The 23,174-nt window shown below is 35.9% G+C and overlaps 1 protein-coding gene across 10 annotated transcripts in view; it reads left to right on the top strand.

The window, feature by feature from the left end:
* Positions 1-17,504, top strand: part of ATRX (ATRX chromatin remodeler) — a 245,850-nt gene extending 228,346 nt beyond the window's left edge. For 7 of the 10 annotated variants that reach the window (XM_029241147.1, XM_029241151.1, XM_029241149.1 and 4 more), the window contains 5 exons: positions 10,142-10,291; positions 11,133-11,258; positions 12,000-12,095; positions 12,608-12,736; positions 13,766-15,191. In XM_029241147.1, the coding sequence (XP_029096980.1) occupies positions 10,142-10,291; positions 11,133-11,258; positions 12,000-12,095; positions 12,608-12,736; positions 13,766-14,044 (780 nt within the window). In that variant the 3' untranslated portion in view covers positions 14,045-15,191. Of the gene's footprint in view, positions 1-10,141; positions 10,292-11,132; positions 11,259-11,999; positions 12,096-12,607; positions 12,737-13,765 lie in introns of all 10 variants that reach the window. The other 3 variants (XM_029241150.1, XM_029241145.1, XM_029241143.1) reach the window with 2 other exon arrangements.
* The last annotated feature ends 5,670 nt before the right edge of the window (positions 17,505-23,174 follow it).

Genomic DNA, 23,174 nt, shown 5'->3' with positions numbered 1-23,174 from the left:
TTATCCTTACAATGGTGCTATTAGTTACAGGTGGTATTACCCCTTTGTAGTAAGGGAATTGGTTCTGAGAGATTACCCAATTATTAAAGAGCAAAGTTAGAATTCCAAAAAAGGTTTCTCAGAAAACTAAAAATAGTACTACCATATGACACAGCAATTCTACTTCTGGGTGTATATCTGAAAGAAATGAAAATGTTAATTCAAAAAGGTATGTGCACCCCAATGTTCATAGCAGCATTACTTACAATAGCCAAGATATGGAAGCAACCTAAGTATCCTTCAACAGATGAATGGATAAAGGAGATGTGGTAACATATGCACAATGGAAAACTACTCAGCCATAAAAAAAGAATGAAATTTTGCCATTTGCAACAACGTGGATGGACTTGGAGGGTATTATGCTTATTGAAATAAGTCAGCCAGAGAAAGACAAATACTGTATGATGTCACTTATATGTGGAATCTAAAAAATACAACAAACTAGTGAATATAACAAAAAAGAAACAGACTCACAGATATACAGAACCAACTAGTGGTTACCAGTGGGGAGAGGGAAGTGGGGAGGTGCAAGATAAGGGTAGGGGATTAAGAGGTACAAACTACTATGTATAAAATAAAAAAGCTACAAGGATGTATTGTATAGCACAGAGAATATAGCCAATATTTTATAATAAGTAAAAGTGGAGTATAACCTTTAAAAATTGTGAATCGCTATGTTGCACACTTGAAACTTATATTGTATATCAGCTATACCTCAATTAAATATAATAAGATAAAAATTCTTTAAAAGAGAGAACGGGGAAAAAGTCAAACAAGACACTTTATCTTTACATAGACAAAAATTTTTACTAATTTAACTGCTCTTTGTGCTTCAGTCTCTGGTAAAATATTGGGTGGGCCAAAAGGTTCATTCAGTGTTTTCCATAAGATGGCTCTAGTAGTGCTTAGTTGTCTTTAACTTCATTTGAAACAATTTTGTTAGATTGTATAGTGACAGCTGTCATATCAGCTCACATTTAAAGAAAACTTATCAAAATTGGTGAATTTTTGTGTAGCCATGTTTTTGTTTTGTTTTGTTTTAATTAATTTATTTTTAAAATTTTATTTGTTTTGGGCTGTGTTGGCTCTTCGCTGCTGCGTGCGGGCTTTCTCTAGCTGTGGCAAGCGGGGGCTCCTCTTCATTGCAGTGGGCGGGCTTCTCATTGCAGTGGCTTCTCTTGTTGCAGAGCATGGGCTCTAGGCGCATGGGCTTCAGTAGTTGCGGCACGCGGACCCTAGAGCATGCAGACTTCAGTAGTTGTGGCGTGCGGGCTCAGTGTTTGTGGCTCGTAGGCTCTAGAGTGCAGGCTCAGTAGTTGTGGTGCACGGGCTTAGTTGCTCCACGGCATGTGGGATCTTCCCGGACCAGGGCTCGAACCCATGTCCCTTGCATTGGCAGGTGGATTCTTAACCACTGCGCCACCAGGGAAGTCCCTGTGTAGCCATTTTAATATTGAAGATGGAAGAAAAAAAGTAACATTTTCAGCATATTATGCTTTATTATTTCAAGAAAGGTAAAAACACAACTGAAACGCAAAAAAGATTTGTGTAGTGTATGCAGAAGATGCTGTGAGTGATCGAACATGTCAGAAGTGGTTTGTGAAATTTCGTGCTGGAGATTTCTCACTGTACAATGCTCCACGGTCGAGTAGACTAGTTGAAGTTGATAGTGATCAAATTGAGACCTTAATTGAGAACAATCAGTGTTATACCATACAGAAGATAGCTGACATACTCAAAATGTCCAAATCAAGCATTGAAAATCTTTGCACCAGCTTGGTTATGTTAATCGCTTTGATGTTTGTGTTCTACATAAGTTAAGTGAAAAAGACTTTCTTCACCATATTTTTGTGTGCGATTCTCTACTTAAACATAACGAAAACGTTCCATTTTGAAAACAAATTGTGATGAGCGATGAAAAGTAAATACCGTACAATAATGTGGAATGGAAGAGATCATGGGGCAAGCAAAATGAACCACCACCAACCACACCAAAGACCCGTCTTCATCCAGAGAAGGTAATGTCGTGTTTATGGTGGAATTGGAAGGTAGTCCTCTATTATGAGCTCCTTCTGGTAAACCAAACGATTCATTCCAACAAGTACTGCTCCCAGTTAGACCAACTGAAAACAGCACTTGATGAAAAGCGTCTGGAATTAGTCAACAGAAAATGTGTTATCTTCTATCAGGATAACGCAAAACAGCATGTTTTTTTGATGACCAGGCAAAAACTGTTACAACTTGGCTGGGAAGTTCTGATTCACCTGCTGTATTCACCAGATATTGCACCTTCGGATTTCCATTTATTTCAGTCTTTACAAAATTCTCATGGAAAAAAATTTCAATTCCCTGGAAGACTGTAAAAGGCACGTGGAACAGTTCTTTGCTCAAAAGACAGAAAGTTTTGGGAAGATGGAATTATGAAGTTGCCTGAAAAATGGCAGAAGGTAGTGGAACAAAACGGTGACTATGTTGTTCAATAAAGTTCTTGTTGAAAATGAAAAATATGTCTTTTATTTTTACTTAAAAACCGAAGAGGGCTTTCCTGGTGGCGCAGTGGTTGAGGATCCGCCTGCCGATGCAGAGGACACGGGTTCGTGCCCTGGTCCGGGAAGATCCCACATGCTGCAGAGCGGCTGGGCCCGTGAGCCATGGCCGCTGAGCCTGCGCGTCCGGAGCCTGTGCTCCGCAACGGGAGAGGCCACAACAGTGAGAGGCCTGCGTACCACAAAAAAAACAAAAAAAAAAAAACGAAGGAACTTTTTGGTCAACCCAACAAATTGATCTTCACATATATAAATTACTTTGGCTTATCATGCTTTGATTTAGGTAATGAGAGGTATCCTATGAGCATCAGCTAAATTTCTTTTTAAATATGTACGTTCTCAGGACAAGTAATAACTTATTGGTCCTTCTATAATTATGATGGCCATATATCTAGAATTTTCTAGGACAATTCTGATATCAGATAATTTGTCCTGTCAGATTTGTTTTATGAATTTTTCAATAGGAAGACTTGGTTAAGGTGTAAAAACTACTCTCTGTATGGGAATACATTGTTTTTTAAAGTGAGGGTCTGCTTTAGACCTTTAGAAAAGGTGTTGAAAGTAAGAGTAAGTGGTAAATTAACACCTAGTAGAGTCTTTTCTTGGTCCCAGTTAGCTGTCCAAGAGAAGAAAATATTTTGGTGAAGAAAGTGATTAAATGCTGTTAGATGTTACTGGTAGATGGATCGGATCAGGTCTGAGAAGTGACCATTAGATTTAGCAATGCAGAGGTCATTGGTAAACCAGGCACTTTGCTAAATACTTCCTGTGTAATAGTTAGTCTCCATAGTAATCCTGTGAAGTAGATACTTATTAGGCCCATTTTGCAGACCAGGAAACTTAGATCCAGAGAGATAACTTGCTCAAGGACATAGGGCTAATAAGTGTTAGTGCTAGGATTTAAACCCAGTAAGACTCTAGATCTGCACTGCCCAGTACAAAAGCCACTAGCTACATGTGGCTATTTACATTTAAAAAAATTAAAGTTTTAGTTCATCAGTCACACTAGTCACATTTCAAGTGCTCAGTAGGTACCATATTGGATAGTGCAGACTCAGAACGTTTCCATCATTGCCCAGAGTACTGTTGGAGAAGTACTCTAGAGCCTGTGATTTTAACCACTGTGATTTATATACATATATATGTATATATATATTCTTTCATTTAAATTCTGCCAGTAAACTTTCCTCTGAAAATCAAAAGGCTGGTACAGGTCTTCTTTTGTTATCAAATCAGTTGATTCCCACAAAATTATACTGATGTTTATATTTCATGCAGTCCGGTCATACATAAGATTGTTGTCAAGAGAAACATGGTAAGCATGGCTATATGTCCTTCCAGTTTTTTCCATTTTCATTTAGGGGAGTTCAGAGGACATAACTAATATGTTGAAGTGACAGTGATTCTGAATTAGTATAGGTACTTGAGTGCCACAGTATCTGTGTATTAATATCCTAAAGTGTGTAACTGAGGTTGGCTGGTTCAAATGTGTCTTGTAAAACTTCCAGGAGTAGGGACAGTGGAAAATTGAAGCTGTGATGCTTTTAGGGGAATTAAGTAGGTGAATGTCTCACTTCTGTCTCTTCAATTACTAATGTTTTCATGACTGAGCTTTTTACATCAAATTTATTACTTTGGACCCTTCAAGGAATATAAATTGTGGGAGAGATTTGGTCAATATAAGAATCATTAGATGGCCTTATTTATGTCATTTTTAAAACCATTTTATATTTTAATGTTTTCTTTCTCTTTTTTATCACTCATACTTTTTTTTAAAACATTCATTTATTTATTTACTTTATTACTTATTTGGCTGCACCAGGTCGGGTCTTAGTTGCGGCACATGGGATCTTTAGTTGCAGCATGTGGACTCCTAGTTGCAGCATGTAGGATCTAGTTCCCTGACCAGGAATTGAACCCAGGCCCCCTGCATTGGGAGCGCGGAGTCTTAGCCACTGGACCACCAGGGAAGTCCCTGATGTTTTCTTTCTTTAAATGTAATTTGAACTGCTAAATAACTGCTTTCCCTCTTATTTTCATATATTTTTTAGAGCACACCTATGGTTGAGTTAGAGGATGTAACAGTGTTAATAAATTAAAGAGATGATGTGAACTCCAGATTGTATAGCATAAGAATTGAGTTGAACTCAGGCTCTACTTGGAAAGCTGCAACCTCTAGAAAGTTACTACAGTCATATAAAATGCAGAATGACACTCTTTACCTCGCAGTGAATGGCATATGTCATGTATAAGAATTGTAATGGATCACCAGTTTTTAAAGGTTAAATGCTAAATATAGTATCTAGTTCTTTAAATGTTAAATTGAGTATAAAACATTTTTATCAAAGGAGATTCTGGCTTTTACCCTCCACCAGTGTCAGTTTGGCAGGCCTGCCTTTTCTTTCCTTGAAAGTTACAAGTTCTGTAGTTGTCACTATCTTATTCATACCTACAATTTGAGAATCTGGATATATTTATAAATGCTCTTTGGCAAGGGTTATGTGCTCTTGACCTAAAAATCTGATATGAGGTGGTATGTGAACTTCATTCAGTAGCTCTCTAGTTACTCATCAAATATGTTGCATTTTTTTCTTGTGTAGTTTGGGAAGAAAGGGGCTTTAAATTTGAAAATAGAAACTTTTTTGACCAGGAATATTGTTTATTTATTAAGAATCTAGACTTATTTAAGTAATAAAAGGAATTTTTTTCATAGCTTTTTGAGTGGGTCCTGTGACACTTAAGTATTCTAGTGACATTTTATTTCCAGATATTATGAAACTCAAGTTCAAAGTGATGGCAAGCAAAATATTTTGAAACATGGCAAAACCTTGCTCCCACCTCTAGGCAAAGTCTTGATTGTTTTTTAAAAATTTTATTTTCAAGGTTGAATTTCAGAATTAATGAAACGGAAATTTTTGTCAGCTTACCAAATACTTTAAACTTCTAAATAGATTAACTTAAACTTGTAGTTTATCATTAATTTTATTTTATTAATTGAACTAGTCATTTTGAAGCGCAAACTAATTTAGGTTGTTAGCTAGAATATAGACCATGCTTTTCCCAGCTTGTAAGCTTTTTCACTTATTTAAGAAAAAATAAAGTTTAGACAAAGAAAAGTAAAGGTACACATTTGGATGTAATTTAAACCTCATTTTGATGACTGTTGGCCTAGTGATTATAGATTCTGTTCCAGTATTGTTTTCAATAATAGTGTTACTATAGCAACTAATATAAATGCATGCTTCAAGGGGAAAAAACAAAAAACCTCTCCACGATTATATTGTATATTGGGATGAAATTTTTCTTTATTAACTTTTATTACTTGCTCTAGATTTTGCAAAACTTTTTCCCAAAGAAATATTCTGAAGATCTTGTTACAAATACTTTTTTGCCCTCTTAATCTCATCAAGTTTCTTGTATTGACAGTATGCTGCAATTAATTTAAATGGGAAAGATGTAGAAACAGTTTGTATCAGAAATCCTGTATCTTCTTTCTGTTATTTGTGTCTTACACAACACTCTGGAAGAAAGAAAGATTTCTGCTTTCATGCTTCTGAAATGTATAAATGAATCTTGTTCCTATAAAAGTCAGTTAACTTTTATGTAATGTCTTTTCTTTGTTAAAATGAAGATAGTGGTAAACATACTCGCCTGAGTCCTTGAGTATTGTCGGCATATTATTGTATGAACAAGTGGTTCATATAATAATACATTAAAATTTTTTAAATTAATTTATTTTTGGCTGCATTGGGTCTTTGCTGCTGCGGCAGGCTTTTCTCTAGTTGCGGTGAGTGGAGGCTACTCTTCGTTGCAGTGCACGGGCTTCTTTTTGTGGTGGCTTCTCTTGTCGCGGAGCACGGGCTCTAGGTGCATGGGCTTCAGTAGTTGTGGCTCATGGGCTCTAGAGCAGAGGCTCACGGGCTTAGTTGCTCCGCGGCATGTGGGATCTTCCCGGACCAGGGCTTGAACCTGTGTCCCCTGCATTGGCAGGCAGATTCTTAACCACCGTGCCACCAGGGAAGTCCCTAAAATTTATCCATTAACCTATTTCATTGCAGATTTGGTAATAATTAAAAACTAGAAGTGGCATAAATGTCTTGATAAACTCTGAAGAGAATAATTAAATAGATGATAAAGTGTATCTATATAATGTTCACACCTTGCAGCCATTAAAAACAATGAAAGTTTGTATTTAATGTAAAATAATGTTCATGGAAAGATATTAAGGCAGAAAGGTAGGTTTTAAATATAGTACAATCCCATTTTTATGTGAAAATGTGTGCACACACGTGTGTTAAGTGTAAATGTGTGGAGGGATATACAACAAATGTTACCAGTAGTTATCTCTAGTTTTTATAATAGATATTAACATCGTTTCCATTAAAATTTTTAAAAATTCTTTGAAAAGAAGGGAGTGCTGTAGCCAGTAGTAGCAATATGATTGATTTTTTGGCTTGATGTTAGCAGGGAGGTAATGTTTTAGGAAAAGGGTCCAAATTTTTTTAATGATAAAAAGCTAAGTCACATGCACTTTTCCTCTGACTTGTTGACATTTTAGTTGACTGTGGGTCAAAATGAAAGTTATTGCATGGGCAGAAGCTGAACCTCTATCATAATCTGACCTTAAAATTAGGCAATCATGTTTGACTTGATAGCATAGATCTTAAATCTGGAATTGGTGGGGAGAAGATATTTAAAGGTTTTAGAATGGGATTTCCTGAAATGAATATCTCCTGAAGATGAAAATGGTAAAAATAGTTCATGTCAGGTTCAGGCTAAGCATGAACTGGCCTTTCACAAGTTTTTGTCTAAGAATTGTGTTTGTTTCAGTTTTTATATTTTCTTTTATTAAAAAATTAACACATACTTGTTTTTAAAAACTTTAGAAAGAACAAAGGTGTTAAAAAGAGAAAAAATAGACCTACTTAAGTTTTTCCTTCCCCTGGAATCCTTTAGGGAATTTTCTTTTTTTAAGAGAATAGATCTGGGAAATAGAGGGCACTATACCTCAAGAAAACAGTCATTCTTTACAGTGTGATAGAATGATCACTGGATAGGAGTCAGGAAATTTATCTTCTAGTCCCAGCTAGTCCTTAGCTCTGTGATTGGAAAAAGGTTACTTTGCCTCTCTGGACATCAGTTTCTACCAATTTCAAGATGATAAGTTTGGACATTGAAATTACAGGAGGCTAAGGACTAACTTGATAAAGCTCCCTGAAATCACAGACACTTTTTAAAAGGGTGTATATGGGTGTGTTTGTGTGTATGTGTGTGCATGTATGCACACTGCATACATGCATTTCTGGAAAGGTTTTTCTCTAACCATAAAAAGTAGTTAATGTATGGATTGTGGTATTTATAATTGAGAAATAAACGTTACACTTGATTGACATAGTGTTTATTTCCAAATAATTGGGTATTTCATTTATTCCTGCTATTCTTATCTCATCCTATTACATATGTGATGGTAGAATATTTCATCCATGTTTAACTTATAGTCATAACTAGATTAAGTTATTATCCAGTATTACGGAGAAACCACACAGCTGAAAAATAAATTCAGTTCCTAGCACACAGTTCTCCTGGTCTTTCCCTTAGGTTGCTGTCTTAGAGAAATGAAGTGATTTTTGATATGGTTAAGAACATCACCTATTGTCAGACAGAAGTAAAATTAGGGACTATCTATAGAACATTTCTACCTTGTAATTTATTTGGTATTTTGTAGAACAGCTGACTTTCCTAATTGTACTTGGCATGGTCACTTGCTAAAAATATTAGTCAATGTTATCTGGTTTTATTACATACCTCTCTCCTGAATCATGCTTGGGGGGTAAGCATGGGAGACACACATCTAAGAAAGCATTATCTTTTAACAGAATTTAATTCAGACTGCCCTATCTCCCTGCCTGCCTGGTCAGTAACTCTGAACTTTGGAGATCTACCTAGTGATGATAAACCTGTTCTATATGTCATAGGCCAGAGAAGTCAGCTTTGATGGAAGACTTCTACACTGGTGCAGGAGAGAAATGTTTACTTAACATTTTAAAAGAATAGACTTATTAACATATATGTGTTCCACCAGTAGACTTTCTTGAGCCCTCTTGCTTGTATGGTCTTTTAATGTTTTCAACGAAAGAAATAGCACATGCCTTCAAAATGAATTATAAAATCTCAATTACAGCTGTATCCATTAAGAAAATCAGTTCCTTTTCTTTCGTGAAATTATGAAGTGATTATTTATTGAGGTAGCAAGATAAAAAAGTTTGTTAACATGATGCCAAATATCAGAATGTTTGGAATTGGTGTCAGCATTTGCTCTTGTACAGAAAAAAACTTAGGGCCTCATGAGCTGAATTTTTCATCTTGAGTTATTTAACAAACATTTGAGCCCCTACCCTGTGTTGGATGCTATACTCTAGGTATGGTTGAAGATGTAAAGACAAAATTCTTTTCAAGTGTGGGCTTTGTCTATGCTAAACTTATGGAGGCATTAAGCATTATTAGATGCAGATTAAGTTTAAATTTAATGTGCTATATACCTCGCTGTACCTTCCTTTGGCCAGTCAAATATTATTTACGTTCTTTCACTAAGTTCACACTCAATTTAGAAAGCGTGTTCTAAGGAAACTTGCTGTTAGAAGCTATGGAAAATCCTTTTGTAAAGTGAATTAATTTGCCTTTTATATATCCAGGTTTTCATCTTTTATTTCTTAATAAACAACTTGTGAATATTTTAATTTTTTATTAGCAAGTAACATACCCATGGTTCACTTTAACCCCCTGCCCCCCAAATCTCCGTTTGTGTGTGTCTCTCTCATAATCATAATCACGCAGAGCAGGAGTTTGGTGTTCTTACTGAGTATATAAATGATCCCAATTTTTAAGCTTTTAGTTTTTTTAACCTTAAAAGACTGGCTTAAGACATTATGACTTTTAAAAAAGACACTATGATAATAAATTGATAAACAGTGTATATCAGTTTAAATTTGAACCATGTGTCCTTACAGTGTAATTTATATTTGACCTTCTTACAATTGAAATATAAGGATTGTATGTTCCAGTTAAACTGTTCTGTAGCTGTTTTGATTAATTTAAATTTAGTTTTTGTTAGTATAGTGGTTGGTAGCTGAAGTGATTATGAAAATAAAGTTGTTAAACATGTATGAACAGGAGTAGCCATGATTTTTAGCACAGTCATTCATTCAGTGTAATCTCTGAGTTAAGCAGACTTCTGTTAGCATTTTTTATCAACTCAGAACAAAGCACAAAACAAAATGCATATGAGAAAGTTAGAAAAGAGTTGGAGGAAAAAACCTTGAAAGATGAAAAGTAGTCATTAAAAAATTGAGCCCCTAAAACATGCTATATAAACATAATATTCTTACATAAGAGGCTGGTGTTGCATGTATTGTGAATGTTTTCTAGGTAATTTGTCATATATATCAGAAATATGTATAGCAGGCAGTTTCTAGCTTCTAGTCTAACAGTAGACCAAAGAACTATGGAGATATGATCCAGAGGGAGAAAATAATTATTATTTCAACCCCTCTAAACAGGACACCATACTTGCAGAACTTCTTCAAATACATAAAGAACACATTGTAGGATATCATGAACATGATTCTCTTTTGGACCACAAAGAAGAAGAAGAGTTGACTGAAGAAGAGAGAAAAGCAGCTTGGGCTGAGTATGAAGCAGAGAAGAAGGTAGTTCATTTGAAATGCTTTTTTTTTTATGTTAGTCATTTAAAAGAACAGTGGGGGAAGAAAAACGTCACATTTGGAACAGGTAGTAATGTAGTGAATCTTCAGGAACAGAGTCTCCAAGTAGGAGACTCTGTTTATGGGCTTTTCGGTACCTTTGGTGATAGAGTGGGAGGAGAGGAGAGAAGAAAATATTTTCCCCTTAAAGAGTAGTAACCTCATTTCTGATTAGCACTTGCTAAATTGAGAGATTAGTGGGAAGCTATATATTTAGCATCACTTAACTTCCATCAACACCCTCACAGTAGTAACAGACATATAGGAGCTTAGAGTTTGGAGGTAGGAGTAAATGTTGCTTTTAGCATGTGTACCATGAAATCTAAGTTTTGACTGATTATCAGAACACAAAAAGACTCCATTATTAGACATTAGTGTCAATCTCCAGCAGCAACTTTATTTAAAATAGTTCTACATCTGTTTTAAACACCACCCCCACTTGAGCAAAAATATGCCTGAGCATATGGGAAACCTTATCCTAATGCCTGAATCCTTTTTAAACTCATTGTACCAAACTTCTTTAACGTTGTGATTTTAGTAGTCTCATCAGAATTCTCTGAGTTGCCCCATTCTGTGGGAATTATCAGAAAAAGTACACCTTTAGGGGTTAAAGCTTTCTATGTAAGAAGATCTTGGTTTCGGGTGAAAAGGGTGTTTTGTTTGTGTGTGAAAGAGTGTTAATAATTTCCTAGATCTGAGAATGTGGATTTTTTTCTAAACCAGTAGGTGATGTAGAATTTCAAGTTTTAAATCACAGTGTGGAAAGTGCATAATTTTTTGTTTTTAGGGACTGACCATGCGTTTCAACATACCAACTGGGACCAATTTACCCCCTGTCAGTTTCAACTCTCAAACTCCTTATATTCCTTTCAATTTGGGAGCCCTGTCAGCAATGAGTAATCAACAGCTGGAGGTATGTTGTGAAGTACAAAAGTAGTTTAACTTGAATTAAAGGCAATTTCAAATGCCCTGTTGTTGAAGGTTCCCTATGCTGGAATATCACATTCTCCAAAAGATTACCTCTGAAGAGACCAAGAAAGTTTTCTTTTATTTGTTGACCTTTTTGAACCAGCATAGTATAATAAAATGTGGTTTGTTCAGAGCACAAGGGAATCAGGCCTTGAAATAATGTAGTTTGAATAATTTTAATTAAGGAACAATAGAGCAGCTGACTGGCTAGGGAAATAGCACTTTCTTCAGTTATAAAATATTTTGAATAAACAGGATAAATACACACATTGATTTATGTTCTAATGCAGTGTAGATGCAACATTAAGTATACGATAATGCACAGTATTTTGAAATAAGTAATTGAAAACTAGAATCAGTTATGATTTAAATAAGAAGGACTAGGTTTTAATATACCAATAATTTTAATAATTTAATCTGTGGTTTTCTTTTTAAAATGTGCTTATGGAGTCATTTAAATTATTAAAATATTGGTGCAATAGAACCCAAACTTTTATCTTCCTAACAAGACCCTCACTGATGAGTCTTACTCCATTTTATTGATGCTGAATTTTGCTGTTCTTTTCAATTATTTAAAGAGTTTTAAGACCGACTGCTATAAATTGGCAAGAGAAAGGATCCCTATACTTTAAAACTATGCTGTCTTTTACATGCCCTTATAAAGTTATTTCTTGCATTCTTCTAGGACCTCATTAATCAGGGAAGAGAAAAAGTTGTGGAAGCAACAAACAGTGTGACAGCAGTGAGGATTCAGCCTCTTGAAGATATAATTTCAGCTGTAGTAAGTTAATTGGCAATTGTTTATTCCAACTTGCAGTTTGTGTTCTCCCCCCTCCATTTGTTTTAATTTTTAATTGTTGTTTGATTCACTACTTCCATGGGGAAAAGAGCGTAATCCTTATAACTTGATTTGCAACAGTAAAATACTAATAAACTGGATAATAGTGCCAAGCTATATGTAATTCAGTTTTACCTGGATGTTGGCACAAAAGAGAAATGTAAAATCTAAGAATTTGGAAATCAGTTAATCATAGAAATGTGTGCATTGTTTACATAAATGTGCTTTAATTACCAGTTACATGAATTAAATCCAAATAGTTTTATTCCAGACATAGGTAACCCTTGTACAATAGTGGACAACTTAGTACCCAGCTTTTACATCATTGTCTTCTTTAGAAAAGAGTAAAGGAAAAGGAAAAAAAAAACTTAAAAAATCCTCAGTATCTTTAAGTACCTTAATGATTTTTTCTCAACTCTACTGCAATAAGGAGTAAATAGAAACTTTTCTTTTAGTGGAAGGAAAACATGAATCTCTCAGAGGCCCAGGTACAGGCGTTAGCATTAAGTAGACAAGCCAGCCAGGAGCTTGATGTTAAACGAAGAGAAGCAATCTACAATGACGTATTGACAAAACAACAGATGGTAAGAATTTGGACTATCTCTAGGTTATGTTTAATTTTCTTGAATTTATAATAATCGGTTTTTGTGACATCTGTGTCAATAACCATTCCCTCATATGGACAGATGGATGGTCATTGGTTATTCCCAGAGAAACTTTATCCAAAAACCTAGTAATGTCAAATAAAGGTAATGTCTTTTGTTGCAAAGGAGCAACAACTTCCCAAATGGGTCTCCTTGAAGTTTACATAGACTCTCTTCCCTATAATTTTATTTTTGTATATTCTGGACATCTAAAAAGGGATTTTTGCCAGACTTTTTACCACATTTACTATTTTAAAACAACTTCCACAAATATGTATACTTTTTAATATATTTAATTTGAGATAAAAAGTGGAGCTATAAATGATACATGACACAGGTTCCTACTAAATTATGTAATTCTTTAAAAGACTAGCATATTCCAGGATCCTTGATCATCTTTCCTAGCATGGTCTTTGCCAGCCATCTGCCTTGCACTGGGAAATTTCAACTCTTGACACCAGGGAATCAATTTCTGTGGCATGAATTTTACTTAGAAAGCACTGTAGAATTATGTGGTTTTAAATTATCTTAGGAAATTTGAGCCATTCCAAGTAGGAATTATTCCCACTGCAAGTGCCTTTTCCCTTGGGTGTTTGTCACTAAAACTGTTTGTCTGTCATCAGGTGAAATATTCAAAAGAATGACAAAGAAAGGAGACTTGACAAAAAAGTGCTGTAACTAATACTTGAGACTAATCACAGTGCAGGATGGGTTACTATGGCAACTAACCTAAATGCTGCTTGCACTACAATAGTCAAGTCATTAAGAGAATTTAGCCCTAAATGGTGGTAGTAACCGGTTTCTACAGTAATGGTCCTGTGAATGCCATCAAATTAGTAATGGTGATAACAATAATGTGTTTCCCTTTTGGTATGGTACCCCCTTAACAAATTGATTTTAACTCAAAACTTGATACTGCCTCTTTGAGACAGGTCATGCACTTGTAACAGCTCTCTTTTCTCTCTTTAGTTAATCAGCTGTGTTCAGCGAATACTTATGAACCGAAGGCTCCAGCAGCAGTACAATCAGCAGCAACAGCAGCAGATGACTTATCAACAAGCAACACTGGGTCACCTCATGATGCCAAAGCCTCCAAATTTAATCATGAATCCTTCTAACTACCAGCAGATTGATATGAGAGGAATGTATCAGTCAGTGGCTGGTGGTATGCAGCCACCACCATTACAGCGTGCACCACCCCCAATGAGAAGCAAAAATCCGGGACCTTCCCAAGGGAAATCAATGTGATTTTGCACTAAAAGATTAAAAGATTGCTAAAATCATAGAAAGATCTTTTATTTTTTTAGGAATCAATGACTTAACAGAACTCAACTGTATAAATAGTTTGTTCCCCTTAAATGGCAATCTTCCATATTAGTTTTAAATTTTTTTAATAGGGCATACCATTTCTTCCTGACATTTGTCAGTGATGTTGCCTAGAATCTTCTTACACACACTGAGTACAGAAGATCTTTCAAATTGTTTTCAGTGAAAACAAGTCCTTCCATAACAGTAACAACTCCACAGATTTCCTCTCTAAATTTTTATGCCTGCTTTTAGCGACCATAAAATTGTCATAAATTAATGGATTTATGAAAGAATACAGATTTATATATTCATTCTTTACATATAAAAACACACAGCTGAGTTCTTAGAGTTGATTCCTCAAGTTACGAAATACTTTTGTATTAATCCATTTCTTGATTAAAGTGATTGAAATGGTTTTAATGTTCTTTTGACTGAAGTCTGAAACTAGGCTCCTACTTTATCATATCTGTGACTGAAAATTAGAAACTAAGGGTTATCTTTGACACAGAATTGTGTGCAATATTCTTAAATACTACTGCTCTAAAACTTGGAGGAGTCTTGCAGTTATCTTAGCATTGTATAAACAGCCTTAAGTACAGCTTAAGAAGAGAATTCCTTTTTCTTCTGTAGTCTTTCTGCCATTTTTTATTTTCAGTTATACGTGCTGAAATAATTACTGGTAAAATTTCAGGGTTGTGGATTATCTTCCACACAAGAATTTTCTCTCTCCTGGCACTAATATAAAGCACATCTCTTAACTGCTTGGTGTCAGTGCTAGTGCTTCATCCTGTTGCTGGCAGTGGGATGTGGACTAACAAAATCAAGTTCTAGCATTTTAGGAGGTTAAGGATGATGTTGTGGTTGTTAGCTTCACACCGTTTTATAAACAACATCAAAATGGCAGAACCATTGCTGACTTTAAGTTCACATGAGGAATGTGCTTTAAAACAATTCCCAGTACTGTCAGTATTGTGAAATAATTCCTCCTAAAGATAAGGTTCACTGGCTTCTATGCTCTTCTTCTTTTCTCTCATCAGTATGTTCTTTTTTCCCAACTACATTTTCTTACTTAAATTATGTTTCAAAGCTCGATTTTTTTTTTAGTTTAGATCTGTGAGGCAATTTTCTGATCAAAATTAATTCATCTCTAATGCCCTTTTATGAGGTTTTACTAGAAAGTCATTACATTGTCATTTTTCTTAATCCAGGCCTGTAAAAATGACTTATAAGCTTATTCATGTACAATTTGGTTGCTTGAGTTTCTTAAAGAAAAAGATTGTTAAGACTATGAGAGTCAACTCAACATGGCAAAACTATTTTTGAGATGGTGACGTAACATGTAGTGGAAATGGCCAACGAATTCCAAAAAAGAGAAAGCTGGGTGGAGGATTTGCTCTAGGTATCACTGGATTAGAATGAGGAATGAGTTTAACATTAGCTAAAACTGTTTTGAATTGTTAGGATGATTAAGAGATTTCCACTTTGATCATGAAAAACTAGTGGTAAACATCCAAGAGTACTAAGTTTGTCATATAGAATTTTGAGGTTTGGTGGATCCACCCTCCACCTTCCCGTGGTGAGTTATCACTAACAAATTCCATGTATTTGGATATTATGCCAGCCATATAATCAAGTTCATTCAGTTGGTGTGTGGGGGGGGGGTGTTTTTACTTTAGAAGAAATGAAAGAGACAAGATTTATGAGATAAATATTTGAAGACAGTATACTTTGGCCAACTGTTATCAGTTGGTATTTCTACAAGTCCAGAATACTTTAAACCTGATTTACTAGACCTGTGAACTTTCATCATGGTCTGATTGCTTGCTCAAAGACATAGGTGTCAAAATTTTAGGCAACCTTCTAAACCTTTTTCATCATTAGTGAAACTATGACTTAAAGGATAATACATAGAAGAATGGTTTGGAAATAAGAAAGTTTGAGATAAAACTTGGACCACTTTGCATACTCTTCTTCACTTGACATTTTAGCTACATAATATGTACTTTGAGTATAACATCAAGCTTTAACAAATATTTAAAGACAAAATCACATCAATAAGATACTAAAAGGCTCATTTTTATATTTGTTTTAGATGTTTTAAATAGTTGCAATGGCTTAAAAAAATGACGATTTAAAATGTTGCTTGTAATACAGTTTTGCCTGCTAAATTCTCCACATTTTGTAACCTGTTTTATTTCTTTGGGTGTAAAGCGTTTTTGCTTAGTATTGTGATATTGTATATGTTTTGTCCCAGTTGTATAGTAATGTTTCAGTCCATCATCCAGCTTTGGCTGCTTAAATCATACAGCTGTGAAGACTTGCCTTTGTTTCTGTTAGACTGCTTTTCAGTTCCGTATTGAGTATCTTAAGTACTGTAGAAATGATGTCACTTCTTCCTTTAAGGCTGTTTTGTAATATATATAAGGACTGGAATTGTGTTTTTAAAGAAAAGCATTCAAGTATGACAATAATACTATCTGTGTTTTCACCATTCAAAGTGCTGTTTAGTAGTTGAAACTTAAACTATTTAATGTCATTTAATAAAGTGACCAAAATGTGTTGTGCTCTTTATTGCATTTTCACAGCTTTGAAAATCTGTGCACATATTGTTTCATAGAAAATGTATAGCTTTTTATGTGCTATTTAATGGTGGTTCTTTTGCACATTTAGTTATTTAATATTGGGAGGTCAAGAAGTTTGGTTTTTAAATCTGTTATATACTAAATTCTGTAAAAGGAGATCTCAAACCTCAAAAATAATTTACATCCCAGGAAGTCTATGTGTGTTTGTGTTAGTTTTGGTTGTCTGTGTGTAATCCAGTACCATTTCCTGCTTCCCAACTGCTGCGTCACTCATTTAAGTCAAGCAGAGCTACAACTCCACACTTGATACAAAAGTTGCTTACTATCCCGGAGCAATAGCAGGTTGATGGAAACCTTGTTACGTGACCTCCAAAGAAGGTGAATACTTTGTAGTCTTCCCTTAGCTATGCCCATTCTCCCTCTAGTATCATAAAATCAGATACATATTTCTGTACCCTAAACAAAACTTTAAAGACAATTAATTACATACCCCAGTAAAAATTGTTTCCTTTGAGGGTGGCATGTTGTGAGATATTTTAACAGTAAAATAGGTCATCCTTTTACATGCTTATTTCACTAAAAATTATTTTCAGGTTATTCCCCACCTTAGTTCACCAGACTTAATCTCAAGTGACTTTTGGCTATCTCCAAATAAAATCTACCCTTAGAGATGAAAATTCTTCCACCGTTGATTTTTTTTTCAAAAGTATGTAATCTTTGCCAATCTCAAAGGAGTGACCAGAAATGCTTTTTGTCTGTGCAACATTTTATATATGCGGTTATATGGAAGTGAATAAAAATTTAAAATCCAAAATATATACTGTTTCTAAGCTCAATATCTGCCAGGTAACCAAACTGCCCACATCACTCATGTTGGATCTAATAAGAGAATGGCCTTTGCAGCCCCTAGTTTTACTCCCTAGAGTATGTACTACCATAAAATTTCTATACAATATATACTGCCACCCTCTCTTTGGAATAACCTTCCTGAAACCATTGTGCCTACTTGGCTGACTATGGAAATCATTCTTCCTCCCCCCACTCTAGGGATCTGTCTTTCTGATAGTGACCACTGCATACCTTCACCAAGGGAGGTGTGACAAGGAAGGCAGCATATATATTGACACCTTTATTAAAAACAATAAAGATAAAGCTTTAAAGGAATGAAAGGGTGAGACAAATCCTAAAATACTCCTCTTTTAATACTCAGAACTGCCACATTTTCCAAGCAGTCTACCCAGCAGCACTCTTCCGCATTCTATTCCTGAACATTATGCCCTCACTTCTCCTCCCTGATAGAAACACGTTAAGGGAGGGGGAGCTTGGCTCCAATCTCCTTTGGGTAATCATATCAGATAACTACTGAGAGACTTCTACCTATTAAGTAGACTCAGCCCCCTGCCTATAGTTCTCACATCAGATATGTGCTGGTTTTCAAGAAAGGTGACGAGAGATGACATCAGATGCAAGGATGGGATTTGTTTCAGGTGTATGAGGAGAAAGTGTAGTATTGAAAGAAAAAGAACAAAGGTTAGAGAAGGATCGGGAAAGACAGACTAGATTGGAGTGGATTGATGGAGGACCTTGAAATCCTGAATGAGTAATTCAATACGGAGGATAACAAGGGTTTGTGAGGGAGCAGATGTGTTCAAAGTAGCAGGTAAAGATAGTGATTTGGGCAAGGGTAATTTGAATGGTTAGGTGAAGAAAGATTGCAGACAGGAAGATGGATAATTAGGCATTCAGTGACCAGACTACTGACAATTTTAAGGACAAAAGGCACAGTCATCAGAGCTTGTATAGGATAGTGAACTTCTTAAATTGTAAGAAAAACCTTATTTCCTTTTACCCTTCCCCAAGGAGCCCAATTTGTTTAGGATTTCTGATTTTACATGCAAAAGTTCACTTACTCTTTGTTTACCCTCTGAAACATAGTGATAAATGCATTAGTGGCATTCATGTTCTTTCACAATTTTTCGTTACTCCTAATTAACCCGTATACATTATTTGCAGAAAGTGAGTTTGGTCTGTTTAAGTCGAGTGTAATTCTACATCTTTCCTCAAGCTAACTCTTCAAAGGGCTAAATCCATTCCTGTTACTTTTCCTTGAGACCCATCCATTCCAAGGGCTAGTATCTCAGTTGATAATGTTATATTTATAATCTTCCCTTGTTATTTTCAAAGTGCTTTGTGCTTATTACGTATTAGCCTGTGTACAACATATCTGTGAGAAAAGTGAGGAGAATAGTTACATTTTCCTCGTGACAGTTAAGCTAAAAGACCAAAATCAAATCTATTGGCACTTAGGATGCAGAAGACATATTCTAGTCAATTTATCTGAGCCTTTCATGTCTCATTTGGAAAATGGGACTATAATAATACCTTACTTTCTTGAAGGCAGGAGGCTGGACCAGGTGATTTCTTGAGGTCCTTTTCAGCTCCAAGAGTTAGGGTTTAGCTGTGAGCAAAGCACAGTTTGAAGCCAAAAGGCAATGTTTATCTAAAGTTACACAGTAAGTTTGTGAACAATTAGAAATCCCTTCCCTTTAGCTAACCCTCTCCCCTACTAAGCTATACCTTTTCTTTTCCTCTGCTTAGAAAAATGAGAGGTCTGACAGGCATTTTAATGACAAAGCAGGTAAGTCAAGTTGTAATTGGCTCTAATTACCACTTCCACAAGCTGTAACCTTTATCTTTTGCCCAGGGGCACTCTCAGAGCTGTGTTTCTTACTGCTTCTGGAACTCCACAGAAAATGAAAAAACATGTTTAAGGATCTGATTCTTATAGCTTTGTCACCTGATTGGGTTATATATTATACATGACAAAACACCAAGGTAAATATAAATCCGCTTTTGTAAAGTCAGCTTTTAAGCAAATAATTGGTAACTTCCCATTTGATTGTTCATAACTGTAAAGCCCAAATTAGGCCGATATTTAAATTGGTCTGGAGAAAGTTTATAGTGAGTAGGAGGCAATATTTGTTTATATTGACTCTTACATAACAATGCATATGGCATACTTTTTGAGATGTAGGTTTTATAATAGTCAAGTCTTGTGACAAATACTAATAGAAGAGTGAAATAGTGATCATTTTTTTCTGTAGCTGCTTGTCCCCACCAGCCAGTAGCAAAGCAGGTAGAAGCTTGTGTCTGGCCCGCTGAATACATTTCAATGAAAACAAAACCAAACAAAAAAGAAAAAGAAACATGGTTAATATAAATCATTTGAGGTATTGTTCATTCATTACCAGCTCTTGGTAGGTTTTCAATAATATACAGCATAGAGGTTGGCCTTCAAAGGCTTTAGTGATACAGGCTTGCTTGGACCCTATCCTTAGCAAAGTAAAACTATTTTTCTATTAGCAAGTGATTCTGTCCTCTCTTCCCATATCTTGCACACTCCACCGTATGTGCTAAGCTCAAATGAAGTACCTGCCTGCAATTTTTTTCCCTTTCTCCAAACTATCATCTCCCCACACCTCACCACACACACATCCCTTTATATTCTAATACCTCAGTGTCTGTGTAGGGGAATTATAGAATTATAATTTATAAATTATCATTTAGAATTATAATTTATAATTGTAATTATAGAATATTCTATAATTATAGAATAATTATGGGATAATTATAGAATTGTAATTTATAAATTATACTTTATTATAATAAATTATACTTTATTATAAATTATACATTAGAATTATAATTTATAATTATAATTCTATAATTATAGAATCATACAGTGCTAAAGATGGTAGGGGTCTTAGAGACCCTGTAGCCTATCCCTCTCCCTTTATAGTCGGGAAAAACAAAGGTCCAGAGAGGGGAAGAGATGCCCAAGGGCACCCACGTCTTCTAGCCTCTATTCCACTTCTCATTCCACTCTGTTCAGATGCTTCCTATTACACTTGTATTCCAATTCAATTTTTTTTCAACCTGTCAGACCACGTTAAGCAAATTTTCAGAATAACTGGTACTGAACTGAACTTTAAAATGAGAACTGTTTGTGGGAAGTAGAGGGGTATGTGAACCAAGATGACGGAAACAAATTCCTGTGTGATAACTGTACAATGGGATCTTTATTTGTTTCTTCTTTCACCACACTCAGCACAGTTTAGACCAATAGGATCTGGAAGCACTGCTCTGCTTTCTGGATCTCAGTTTCCTTCAGAGCCAAGGATGGAATAATTCAGCCTTCCTCAGATGAGGTAGATTGATGCACCAAGTACTTCAAAATCCTCTATTTCAAATGAGAAATGCTGCTGTATTCACAAGGGAACAAAACAAAGTTCTGTGTTAGTGTAGTGACATCTGTCAGGATAGGGGCAACTAACTATTCTTGAGTTATAGAGATGTGCCAGAAGGATCATGAATAGTCATATTTCCAAAGAACTAAGAAACAGCAAAATGATCTTAATATGCTAGAATTTGGGAGCCAGGTTCTATTTTTATAAACTTGGACAAGTTACTTCACCTCTCTGAATCTTCTCTCGCATAGCAATATTTATTGAATGCCTATTATGTGTCAGGCACTATGACTAGTCACTTTTATAATTGTGTTTTACAGATGAGGAAATAGGTTTAAAATAATTAAATTATTCACTCAGTGTCACGTGACTAACTGGAAGAGGCAGGATTCTGTTTTTGCCATTGAACAAGCTTGTTTTCAGGGCACTTCCTTCTGTCTCTCTTTGGTGGTGCCTAGAGGGTTTAGCTTTATCCTTTCATTTCCTTCTGTGATCCAAATAGAAGTGTCTGAAAAATCCAGTGTGAGTACTTTGAAATTCTTGTTTTAAGATATCAGAACTCATTTTTAATACAGTGGCTTCCTCACAAGTCCAATTAGGCACCAATTGAGAATCCTAAAGATAGAACTATTCTGAACTAAGTTTATTTTTCATTTTTCCACCTGGTAAAGTCTAGGTACCATTCAAGCAAGGCCTTAAAAGAGCTAGAATATGGACATGCAGAGATTGAGGAGAAGGGCATCTCAGAGGAAACAGCAAACACAAACACAAACACATGTAGGCAGCAAAGAACAGAACTCAGGATAGTTCTAGGAAATGCCATGCTTCTGTACTTGTGCACAGAAGGTCAAAGCCCCATTTAAGCCAATAGTTTCTGGAATACACAAATTGTAATTAAATGGCATGGTAGGCTGAATAATGATCCCCCAAAGATATCCACCTCCTAATCACAGAACCTGTGAATGTTAAGTTACTTGGCAAAGGAGAATTAAGATTACAGGAATTAAGGTTGCTAATCAACTGATCTTGAAATGGGAGCACCTCCTGGATTATCTGGTGGGTCCAATGTAATCACAGGGGTCCTTAAAAGTGGAAGAGGGAGGCAGAGGTAGAGTTACAGACAGGTGTGACAAGGAACGAGAGGTTCAGAGAGATGCAATGCTGCTGGCTTTGAAGGTGGTTGGAAAGGGTCATGAGGCAAGGAATGTGTGTGGCCTTTTTCCTGGTGGTGCTGGGAAAGGCCAAGGAGAAGAATTCTCACCTAGAATTTCCAAAAGGGAACGCAGCTCTGCCAACACCTTGATTTTAGCCCAGTGAGACCTGCATCAGACTTCTATCCTACCTGCCGAACTGTAAGATAATAAACAGGTGTTGTTGTAAGCCACTAAATTAGTGGTGATTTGTTACAACAGAAACAAGAAACGAATCAAATGGTTATTTGTGTGATTACTTGATTAATGTCTTTCTCCCCTGCTAGATATGTGAGCTCTTTAAGGGCAGAACCCTGTCTATTTTGCTCACTTTAATATCCTCAGCACCTGACACAGAAAAGGTATGAGATAGTTTGATGAATTGGTGTGTGAATGTCTTGGTGGTCATATATTACCTGAGAAAATTATGGCAATGTCAATACCATCAATGTCTGTTTCTGTGTCCCTAAATGTATATGTATGTCTGTTTCTCTGCCTTTTTCTTTGGGTCTCTTTGTCTTTCTCCTTCTCCTTCTTTAGTCGCCCTTCTCTCTTCCTGACTTCTTTTTTTTTTAATATAAATTTATTTATTTATTTTTGGCTGCGTTGGGTCTTTGTTGCTGTGCGTGGGCTTTCTCTAGTTGCGGTGAGCAGGGGCTACTCTCCATTGCGGTGCTTGGGCTTCTCTTGTTGCGGAGCCTGGGCTGTAGGCATGCAGGCTTCAGTAGTTGTGGTGCGTGAGCTCAGTACTTGTGGCTCACGGGCTCTAGAGCGCAGGCTCAGTACTTGTGGCACACGAGCTTAGTTGCTCCGCTGCATGTGGGATCTTCCCGGGCCAGGGCTCGAACCCATGTCCCCTGCGTTGGCAGGCAGATTCTTAACCACTGCGCCACCAGGGAAGCCCCTCTTCCTGACTTCTGTCCCTATTTCTTAATTGGCCATAACAAAGAACTGCAGTACATCTTGTAATTCTCTATTATGTTTATGGAATAAGGTCATATTATCTGTTCATGGTTTTTAAAAAGAAATGTTATATAGTTCATTGCACTGA

Source organism: Monodon monoceros, unplaced genomic scaffold (assembly GCF_005190385.1).
Source record: "Monodon monoceros isolate NGI ecotype Baffin Bay Population unplaced genomic scaffold, NGI_Narwhal_1 Super_Scaffold_22, whole genome shotgun sequence".
In the NCBI taxonomy this organism is placed as follows: Eukaryota; Metazoa; Chordata; class Mammalia; order Artiodactyla; family Monodontidae; genus Monodon; species Monodon monoceros.
Note: the sequence above shows the minus strand (reverse complement) of the source record. Positions and strands in the feature narration are given on the sequence as shown.